The 11,377-nt window shown below is 35.6% G+C and overlaps 2 protein-coding genes across 2 annotated transcripts; both read right to left on the bottom strand.

The window, feature by feature from the left end:
* Positions 1 to 638: 638 nt before the first annotated feature.
* On the bottom strand, positions 639 to 3,069 carry LOC144565449 (mediator of RNA polymerase II transcription subunit 7a-like). The gene is made up of 5 exons (XM_078315210.1): positions 2,854 to 3,069; positions 2,437 to 2,506; positions 1,855 to 2,021; positions 1,174 to 1,247; positions 639 to 957 (listed from the first exon to the last, which is right to left on the bottom strand). Exons 1-5 carry the CDS (start codon positions 2,995 to 2,997, stop codon positions 897 to 899), a joined length of 516 nt encoding a protein of 171 aa, XP_078171336.1. The 5' UTR covers positions 2,998 to 3,069; the 3' UTR covers positions 639 to 896.
* A 1,863-nt stretch (positions 3,070 to 4,932) lies between these two features.
* Positions 4,933 to 7,726, bottom strand: LOC144565752 (integrator complex subunit-like protein). Its single transcript, XM_078315580.1, has 6 exons — positions 7,565 to 7,726; positions 7,258 to 7,467; positions 7,026 to 7,140; positions 6,855 to 6,928; positions 5,542 to 5,699; positions 4,933 to 5,204 (listed from the first exon to the last, which is right to left on the bottom strand). The coding sequence occupies exons 1-6, from the start codon at positions 7,651 to 7,653 to the stop codon at positions 4,999 to 5,001; spliced, it is 852 nt and encodes a 283-aa protein (XP_078171706.1). The 5' UTR covers positions 7,654 to 7,726; the 3' UTR covers positions 4,933 to 4,998.
* Positions 7,727 to 11,377: the final 3,651 nt, after the last annotated feature.

The following is an 11,377-nucleotide window of genomic DNA, read 5'->3' on the forward strand; positions in this document are numbered from 1 at the left end:
AGCATGTGTTGTGATTCTCAGTTCTCACACTGAACTAGAAACTACATTTGAGCAACTGGTTAGAGATTACGGGCAGGTGATTCAGGGTAATTCGAAGCTCTGATTTTGGAAAGCAGTTGGAACCAAACTCTATTAAAAAAAAAAATAGTTCAGAAAGAGCTGTAGTAGCATTTCTGACACGTATGGAGTTTTCCATGATATATAAGCTTGCATTTTTCTTTGACAGTTGTTATCAGCAATGAAAAAAAAAACCGACATATCACGTGCTACTTAGTGTTATAATCTGAAACCTAACTTACAAACAGAGAGATACTTAGAGAGAGAGAGCGTGCATGAACGGTTTGATGTAGAACTACAACATGATAAATATGTTTGCCAGAAAAAAAAAATGTTTCTTCATGACCCAAATACAGCACAAATAATTGAAACAAAAGGAAAATGCAACTCAAAATCCACAGAACCTATAATCTTATGATTCAAAGGCAAATAAAAACAATTGAGACTCTGCATGTTACTTGGGCCCCTCACATCTACTATACTTTAAACTTGGGCGGTACTGGTAGTTCAGAAAGCAACACAGCACAATAGCATACAACAATTGACTTCATTTTTTCTTTTCAAAAAATAAAAAAGAATACTAGCAGCACAAATCAAATTGATAGATCAGCATTACATTTTTCCTTTGGTCCTAAATAGACAAGCTTAATGCTTGTACTGACCAATAGAAACATTCCAATTATACTTTACTCTCTTAGCAAATGTTTATTCTAAGTTGCAAGTACCTCAGGAAGAGAGAGAAAAAAAGAAGGTGACACAGATAAGATTTCTAATAAACTAGTAGCACTGTTAACATCATAATACTATGTTCAAGTAAAATTAGAGTACATTTTCTGACATTATTGACCATCTAATATTTGAATGGCTTCCTTAAGCAGCTTCTGTGCCTCATCTCGCCTCCTAAGCATGTCACAACAAAATTCAAAGTTAGAATTAGAAACTTCGAAGTTAGGGAGCTAACGAGGAAGCAGGGTCAATTATGTAATTATAATGAAAATATCTGTTCACCAAAGTGATCAAGTACAATACAATCTTTCCAGTTGATACAGCAACAATTGACTCTGGCATTGACACATTTGCAGAATGATAATACTGGATACAAATTCTGTAAATTACCTCTTGATATCTTCAACTGCTTGCTTGCGCTGTTTGATTTGACTCTCCAATATGTGAATGAGTGTTGCTCTTGCCTTTATATACATGCATATAAGAGAAGGTAAATACTAAATGCAGTGCGCTTTGGAAAGAAAAGGGTACTTCATAACATTTTCATTTCTTGAACAGATGTGTTTTCAATAGACTTGTTCGGTGGACTTAAAGAACCTCAAGGCAAAGTTCATGGTGGAATTGAACAAAACAGATGTGCAAGTAAATGAACCAAAGCCAAGTTTATAAATTTTTTGCAGATCACACCAAATATTTTCTCTTTACCGTATTTACAATAAGCACCCAATATCTTCTGAGATACTTATAATACATAACTCTGATTAAATGGCATATTCCAAGATATATTAAAATGTTTTATATTAAATCCAAGATAATATTATTTTTGTCAAATCCAAATTGAACTTATCGAGCCCAGATAAATCAGAACTCGGATATTATAGAATGATCAGACTTGTATGAAATACATGAGGAACCATTTAGTCTAGTTGTTTGCTGGACCCGACTTATCTTAACAAAACTAAGTTTCACCTGAAAAGGAAAAAAATGATTGCCAAAGTCCCTATAACCAAGGCACATGACTGTGCATAAAATAAAGAAAGGTCCATGTATACAATTAGTTCAATTGAGTACCTGATGGGGTCGCAAGGAATTAAGCAGATGGTGCATGTTTCGCAAGATGAGAGAGATATCTTCGACTCTACGTGCATATTGAGATGGTCGTTCAACTAATACATCTGCTAATTCCAGTATATGCAACTGTAGATCCCGATTCAATGACGTCAATTCCTTCTTAAAGTCTAAAACAACAGCAGTTTAGCCGGTTTTTACTCTAGTTTTAGTGAATACTAGATCCAACTTTCAACAAGTGTAACAAATTTTAGTTAGACCATAATAATAACAGTCGTTCTAGCAGGTGAGAAATTGAGACAAACACAATCTGACTGATCTTGCAACATTTAACCCTCGATTTTGTCTATGAAGAAAAAATCGCCTCAATTGACTCCCACAAGTCCAATCAAAGTAAAACTATCCAAAAAAAAAAAATACAAAAAAAAATGTCAGACTAAAAAATAAAGGGAAACTGTAGAGGTACCAAAATAAGGTATCTCCTTTCACTCTACCCAGCCTAAACCAATCCACCAATTATAGAGCTATCCTAAAAGGAAAGAAAATATATGAATTAGAGAGAGAATTATTTAGAAAAAAAAATACCGATATTAGGGCCCTTGGGATAGAGCTGGCGGACACCCTGATCCTCCAAACTCGGAAGCACAGCCTCAGTCTAATACATATTACAAAACAATACGGAAATTAATAATCATCAGTAATTTCTTTTTCTTTTTTAAAAAAGGCTGCTACAGCCCATTGTATTGATTACTACTAACAATTTACAAACTATACACTGTTGTAAAAATCGAAAAAATAAGCCCCTGAATCTAAAGGAAAACCCATGGGAACCCCTAAATGGCCTCAGGCACACATACACCCTTCATTTCATGAACTAGCTACTGAACCCCCACTAACTGACCCATTAGTAGGACAGTAGCAAGGTTTCAGTATAATTAAAAGAAAAGAAAAAGAAGAAGAGGAATTACAGGACGGGGAAGAGTAAAAGAGGAAGGTACGAACGGTATAGGTGGAGCCGTAGAGGGGATAAGCGCCTTCGATTGGCGGAGGAGGCGGTGGGGCCGAGTCTGGATCGGTTATGTAGTCGCTGTATAAGCGGTAGTATGGCGGCGGCGGAGGGTACGATGCTGCTGTTCCCGTCGCCATTGCCCCTCTCGTCTCTTCGCGCTGGGGAAGACAGAACGCTAGAAGGAAGCCAATTCTATTAGTATGGGCCTTCAGGCCTCCGGGCCTTCAGGCCTCCGGGCCTTCAGGCCTCCGGGCCTCCACTTTCCAATTGTAAAACATAATCTCCAGTCGCTAATTATACGGAGTCCAATATTTATTGGGCTATTTGTGCTATTCAGTGTACGGGGTTTATAATTTACTTGGGACGGCTCAATTTCATGCTTCTGGTACTGGGTTCAGGGAATTAGGGGCAGTCGGTTCGATACTCGATCAGAGCTTACGAATAACTTTAAAATTCACACAAATTAAGTACAGACAAATCTTAATTTTGATGAAATAATTCTGATCAAATTTGGTCCAATGCCATCGGACCGCCCCCACTCTCGGAGTTCAGTTGGCATATTTCTGCATGAATTGCCCAAAATTATTGTCCTTTACTCCCCCTTTTTTTTCTTTTTCCTTTTTAAATCTTCTCTCTTTCTCTGGATCTTTGATAACCAACGGTTTTAGGACTTCTTCCTTGGTCAACTCTGCTACCTCCCCTTTCACGTTTTTTCACGTTTACTCTCTCTTGAAAGGTTAGCACTTGGCAGTCGCTACAAGTAATCTCTCTCTCTTGAAAGGTTAGCACTTGGCAGTCTACGTCCATTAATAGGTGGCTTTCACTAGCTGATGCAATTTCTATTATCATGGACCTAGTGCCTTCACTACAAGACTAACCAAAACTAGTGACAGGTTAAGATGAATTGTTGTGGAAATGGGGCTCAACAGACAGCTACACGGCAAAAAGTGCATATGACATGCTACTGTCAGGAGGTATGGTGAGATGGGGATTTCATAAATTGTGGGCTGCTAAGTGTCCTAGAACAACAAAGATATTTGCTTATTTGTTGTTAAGAGGAAGAACTCTTACCCAAGATGTAATGAGGAGGAGAATACAATGTGATATAGGTTGTGTTTTATGTCAGAACTGTCCAATCGAATCAGCTTTGCACTTGTTCTTTCTTTGTCCCTATGCTGTGCATGTTTGGTATCTAGTTTCCTCTAAACTAGGTTTCAAACTTTTCTCTCCCCAAGGCACGGTAGAACAGATCGGGCATGAATCATTTACAGCATATAAAACTACAACTAATTCAGGGTGGAAACTTGAATTATGTGGTTTGTTTGCGTGACTTGGTTCCTATGGAAAGAAAGAAATGAACATGTGTTTAGAGGAGGAAGAAGGCAGCCGAGTCTACTTGCTGATAAAATTTTGATGGAGGGTCGCATGTGGTCTCAGTATTGCTAAAATGAAGACTTTTCCCTTTTATCACTTTATTTCTTTAAATATTTTTGGTAAGAAAGTGGTCGTCTGTAGCTTGTAAGGTGAATTCAGAGGATACTGGTAAAGATCCGCAACTGTGTATTATTCTGGTTTTAGTGTTTATGAACATCTGGCAGTATCTGCCATGAAATTTCCAAAAAAAAAAATGAAAAAAAAAGAAAAGAAAAAGAAAGAAATACCCACATACTGAAGAATTTAGCATTACCAGTCTAGGTTAAGATTTTACTAAATGCACCAGCACAAAGCGCGCTAAAGGCACCTGGCACTTATTAGAACACTATTGTAAATCAAAATATCAATACTACGCAACTACTCTGTCGGTTGTTCATGTCAACTTATAATTCAGTTCCCTTCGAAATGCGAAGTTGGACTCAATTTAGGACATAGCACCGAGCATTGTTTCTTGTTAGCACGGTGCAGTATTGAAAGAAAATTTGATGTGCTAGTAAATTAAAATTATGCCTCGTCATTTCCTAATAAAAGAACTGTCCCCAGTTGTTCAAAGAATATTTGAAATAGAGGGCATTAAATTAGTCTCATCTTCTTAAAATTTTCAGTTTTAGCAAGGGACCTAAGAAGAAGAACTGCAGTTGTACTCATAATATTACTAGTCAATTAATAAAAAATGTATTACAAGAAAAGATTTTGCAACATTACTATCTGCGCATGACACGGTATTTCTCTCTCTTACGAAACCTCTCAAGCATGAACTCATCTGTTGCCGCCTCTCTCCTCCCACCTTCTGCTCTATTGTTATTACCATTACCACTATCATTATTGTTGTCGCTCTTAATAGCTTCTGTTGGTTTTCCCACAGCTTCATTAGATTGTGGGCCATGCTCTTTGTACAATTCAGGATGATCTGGCAAAGTTGGTAAAAAACAAATCAAAATTACAAAGTTGTAGTTTAAAAAAAAAAAAATTGGGTGGAGCCAACATAGTGATGCTATTTATCTTGGCTGATGTTGGTAAATAATTAATAAACCAAAGTGATGCTATTTGCATTTTTTGTTGACCAAATTTAGAGCAGATATGTGTTAGTTTATCAGTATTTTGTCTAACAATGTATCCAGTATGTCAACCTTTGAAAGGGATCAAAGCAGAAACTTCCCAGAACTCTTTGAATATGATACTAACAGCTATTACAAGTCGTTTATTAAACACAAAAGAAAAGTAAAACAGAGATGAAGGGATTTTACCTCTCCTAAGTTTTTCAGCATAGTCACGACCTCTATGTATGTAATCAGCACTGTAACTGGCAGGGATGCTCAGATCAGATTTTGTCTTACTTGCTAATCTTTTCTCTTGCAATTGCTTTTTAGCTGCCTCAGTCTCTTCTATATTCCTCAATTTATACCTGCATCACCTCAAATTCATCACTCTCTGAACATTGCAACTTCAGCAAACTACTTTAGAAAATTTTAACATTGAAGGGCTATTTTCATTAGTCTAGGTTGATCTGTGGAAAAAATACTCTGTATAAACGCAAAATTACTTTGTCACTATGGTTTTATATCGGTCAAATTGGATCACTGCATTCATTCCAAACTTGAATTAGTAAAAAATTACACTACCTTGCTGAAATAAATATTAAGTCAGAAAATATACAAGGAAGCTGCTAATTGAAAGAAAAAATGATTCAAAGCTGATGTAAATGCATTTATCATCACAATGAAATAATATCTTTGACTTATTTTATTTTAATGGATCCAAAGCTTCTGAAAAAAATTCATAATCTCACACTAACAAATTATAGAATTCAGGAATAATCTGGTGGGATCTAAAATTTGTGATAAAGGTGAATATTCGGGAATAATTGCATTTAGAACATCACAATGAAATAATATCTTTGACTTATTTTATTTTAATGGATCCAAAGCTTCTGAAAAAAATTCATAATCTCACACTAACAAATTATAGAATTCAGGAATAATCTGGTGGGATCTAAAATTTGTGATAAAGGTGAATATTCGGGAATAATTGCATTTAGAAAGGGAACAAAAGAAGTTCATAAATTCTATGAATAATTTGATATAATTCGCCTAATATTTGTAAGATTTGTGAAGTATACGGGTATCAGACGCATTATTTGGAACACCCCTCTGATTTGTTTATTCATGCACAAAGGTGCAGAAAAGATTAATATGGGTATATTACAGGCATTATACCTGAACCTTGTTATGCTGATATGAATTTGTAATTAACATAAATTATCAGCTTCACTAAAAAGGGCAATTAAGTGTTTGTGGAGACAAATTAAAGGTGAGACCAAAATAAATGAGCTATCGTCATGACTTTTGGTAAAATTAACCTAATTTACAGCAAATATGGCAATGGATTGGGCTATGCTCGGCCAAGCTGGGGTGAAATCTCCCTACCTCTAGCACATAGCAGACACCCTGCGCTCCACAAAATACTTCACTACATCATATTTTGCTCTCATTAAGGCTTGGCTGGCAGCTCAAAACTTGATTAGAAGCACAACAAAGGGAGAATTAAATTGAGGACTTACTCAATTGGGAGCTGCACTTCAGCAATACCAGTTGTCCACTGCGTAGAGCTTTCCTCAGAGTTTCTCTTCTTCACCTGAAGCACAAATGCCAAACCCATCACATCAAAAACAAAGGCTAATAACAATGACAACAGGAAAAATAATCAAGCCAGGACAACGATTTATACGGACCTTGAGATGATCTGGCACCACATAAAGTTCATCAACCTGATCTTTCCCCTCCTCTTCACTTGCATCTACCTCTTTTCCCCTCCTCTTTGCCAATTCTTGCTCCACATACCTCATCCTTTAGAAAGGAGTTAAAATCTCAGAATTTGGAAAATTCCCTCTAATTTCTTAATGCCCTTGAATTTTATTTGAAAAAGGAGAAACTTCATCTATATAAATCTAAATTGATGAATACATATTGGGGTCTTCAATTGTGACGGCTGTCTCCTGAGCAAAGGTATCCTGTAAGACCTGCTCCTCTTTATCCTCCCCTCCACCTTCCCCTCCTCTCCCACCGGACATTCCGGCATGGAGGGACCCAGTACCAGTGCTGACAGTGGGGAGCGCCGGGATTCCGGTCTTCCTCGCCCGCTGCTTCTGGAGGAATCTCACCTCCTCCAGCACTCTACATTAGATTAGTTCGATTCAGCCACCAATGGATCAGATGCAATTGTACTGTGCAATTAAACCAAAATTCCAAAAATGATTAAAAGAAAAAATACCTTCGCTGCAGTTCATCGTCGGAATCGTCGCCAGGTTTGTTCTGGTCGTCGTCGTGGGTTCTCTTCCGGAAGTTCTTCTTGGGTGGCATCTTTATCACTCGCTCGCTCTTTGTTTGTTGAAGGTAGTTTCTTCTTTGAGTATGGTCGGAGCTGCTAAGGATTCAAAGCCGGGCCAATTTCTCAAACTTTGGGCTGCTAGGGATTCGACTGGTATTGTCGGGGTATTGGGCTTATTCAAAATCTGGAGAAGTTTTCTGGTTTGTTCGATGCCGGGCTGTGAATGCCAACACCGAAATTCAATCCGAAACTGTAAGATTTGCGTGTGAATCTACGTAGTTTATTAAATTCACATTCAATAGTTTACTGGATTTATACATGGGGTTTAATTTTTTATATCTTTCGTGTTTCATTATATTTTACATTTTACTAATATCATATTTGTATGTTGCAAGCTTACAGCTAAACATATTATAAGATAATAAAAAATATATCATATAAAATAATATATTTTTATTAAAAAAGTTAGACTAAATAACAAATAGTATTTCTTAACTAATATTTACACGTAAATAACAATTTTAAATTACATATTAAATAACCTATTAAATGATATATATTTTTTAAAAGTATGTCAAAAATGTTGACATATTTTCATAAAAAAATATTATAAAAAATAACATATTAAATGACAAATAATAAATAAAAAGAAATCAGAACTAATCAGAGAGATGATACAATTTGCATGTGATGAGTACGTGTTTAAATATTTAGACTGTAACGCGTAAAATTAAATAAAAAAGGTGCATAAAATCATAATATTTGATAGGAGGATGGATATTCAATCCGCAATTTCATCTTTCAATCAAAATTGTTGACGGGTCAGGACATCTATGTGCTTAATATAAGAATGAAGATATCTCTGTTTTCATATTTAAAGAGCCGACCTGAATCGTTTAACATAATCTCCATATTTAAATGTACTTGGAGAACAAATTATATCCAGTGCATGTTCATTGTTTGTTGCTTCGAAAAAAATCATCTAAATTTCATCCAGTACATGTTCATTGTTTGTTGCTTCGAAAAAAATCATCTAAATTTCATCCAGTACATGTTCATTGTTTGTTTTCTCTCAAGTAGGGGTGTCAATGGATACGATACGGATATGGTGGAATTATTTTCATACTCATACCCACTAAGAATTGACCTTACCCATATCCGTTAAGAATTTTTCTTATCCTACCTTACCCATATCCGTTAAGATTAGCGGGTAACGAAACAGTAGTGGGCAAATAACGAATAATACAAATATAATAGTTTTAATATTTTTACAAATAAACCATCAAAACTTATCATGTCATATATATGCAATCACAATTACTAATATAAAATTAAAAAATAAATATACAATTAATTCTAAGTAATAGTTTTTTATTAAGTAAAAAAAAAAAATCACAGATATCTGTTTTAACAAATTCAATTCCTTAAATAAATAATAAATTAACATTCAAATAAAAAAACTAAAATGTTTAGCATAATATTCTTCTTATGATATAATATATTTTATATAATTATCCGTTATCCAACGGGTACAAAATAACCTTTACCCGTATCCATATCTGTTTATCTAACGAAAAAAAATCCTTACCTATACTCATACTCAATAAGTTAACGGAAGAAAAAATCTTATCCATACCCGTCTTATTGAATACGATATGGGTCGCCTAAGGGCTTCTAATAAAAAAGAAGAAGATACAAGTAGAATAAACAGGTAAACGGGTGTCATTGACACCCCTACTCTCAAGGAACGAACCTTTCACAAATTTTAAAACGAAAAGGAAATGAACATTGTATTTGAAGAAAATTGACGAAAATTACTGGCAAGAGCTAGCGTGTCCCGTGATTTTTCCTTTTCTTTCTGTTTCTCTCTTCTTATTTTTTCTTATCCGGGATAACTGGAGTGGACTTTCCAGTTAATTAGGATTTTTGCATGTAAGTTGCCGAAATTAAAAAAATGATGTTACGTGTGTTTTTCCATGGCTTACACACTAGCTTCATTGCTGATGCAATGAATTAATAAACATCGACTTGCAATCTTGCATTCATATAACCATTGGCGGACTCATGAAGGGTCACTTACCTACCGTTGTATTCAATTTTTTTTTTTTTTTGATTCGATCGTTGATTTGTTAGGAGAAAAAAAAGATCTACTACTAAGGATATAAATACGTAATGTGTCGTGAGTAGTCATGCCGTAACTTGGATCATGTGTTTTGTCGTGTCGTGATCAAATTTAGAAAGATGGTCATGACACGTGAATAGTCACAACATATTAATCACGCAATGGCCATGGCATGCCATGACTATACATGACATGTCCAAACGTGACTGGTCACTTTTAACCTTTTTTGTCATAATTTATGTTAGTTTATTTAAGATTCACCATTTGATCAAGATCTAATAATCTTAATAACACGTGACCGTGTGTCGTGTCGTGACCAAATATTTTGCTTGACGTGTCTTGTCATATTAAATTTTCGACAAATGGTTACGTCGTGTGAACAGTCACGACACATAACCAGCACACGTGCCGTGACGGAAGTGCCTCGTGCCATGATATATCCGGTCATACCGTGACTTCTTTAGATTCCTATCCACTATTATGTTTCAATTCATCAAGAAAAAAAAAATATACTCCTACTCCTGACTAAAATTCTAAATCCGTCCCTGATAACCATAGCTATGCGCACATGTACATGACTATGGGATGGAGGCAAAAATAAAAAGCATGTACGTATAGATCAGAGCGTGTAATATCGTGAAGGAACCAAATTTTAACACTTCAACATGAATAAACTGTTACACTTAGGGGCACCTCTAATTGCTCAAAAACTGAAATTAAATTGCAATTGAAAGTAAAGAGATGAGTTTAGAGAAATTTGACACGCGGGGTGATAACGGAGTTCGGCAAAACAAAGGCCTACGTCTCCGGGGCTTCGCAACCTTGTGAGGTGCGCCTTCCTATTACCCAATACGAAAGGATTACAACTTGTGAACCGTTGAGCCCTTACACACCAAGCGGGAAATCAAACGGCCAACTCAAAGAGGTGAGAACAAGGTCTCGATTATCTAGGAACACAAGAGAAACACTCAATAGCTTACTCTAACCTAATCTATAGCTAGATTGGTGAAGTAAGTTGAGGTTGCTTGAGGGATTTTGAAGTTATAGGCTCTCACAACAATGGTGGATTCTAAGCTCTCAGAAAATCACTTTTGAAATAATTAGGGTCGACTGAGGTGCTTTTGAAAGTGATCCCCTCAATCTATTTATAGTGGCAGCTCAAAAATGAGCTGTTTGATATAAAACGTTACCAACGTTTTATTCAAATGCGATTTAGGGTTTTAATTCTCTGACAGCTTAGTAAAACGTTGCTCAACGTTTTATAAAACGTTACAACATTTTATAAACGTTATAACGTTTTATAAACGTTCCAACGTTTCTAGTTTATACTGAACACCTGTTCTTCAGTTGTTCTGAGCCTGTTAAACGTTACAACGTTTCATAACCGTTATAACGTTTGTAAAACGTTACAACGTTTTATAAAACGTTCTAACGTTATAACTTGGTTTTCTTTTGATATTTATGAAGCTTCTGATCATTATAAAACGTTACCAACGTTTTGTAAACGCTCATAACGTTTTATCCCACTTTGATCAACCTCACACATACTTTATCAATCTTTTGAATTTACATTTTATATTCTTGATAAAAGTCTTCGTGATTTCTTCAGTCCAAGCATATTTCATCGCAGTTCT

The sequence above is a fragment of the Carex rostrata genome, chromosome 14 (genome assembly GCF_964058835.1).
Source record: "Carex rostrata chromosome 14, lpCarRost1.2, whole genome shotgun sequence".
Taxonomy (NCBI): Eukaryota; Viridiplantae; Streptophyta; class Magnoliopsida; order Poales; family Cyperaceae; genus Carex; species Carex rostrata.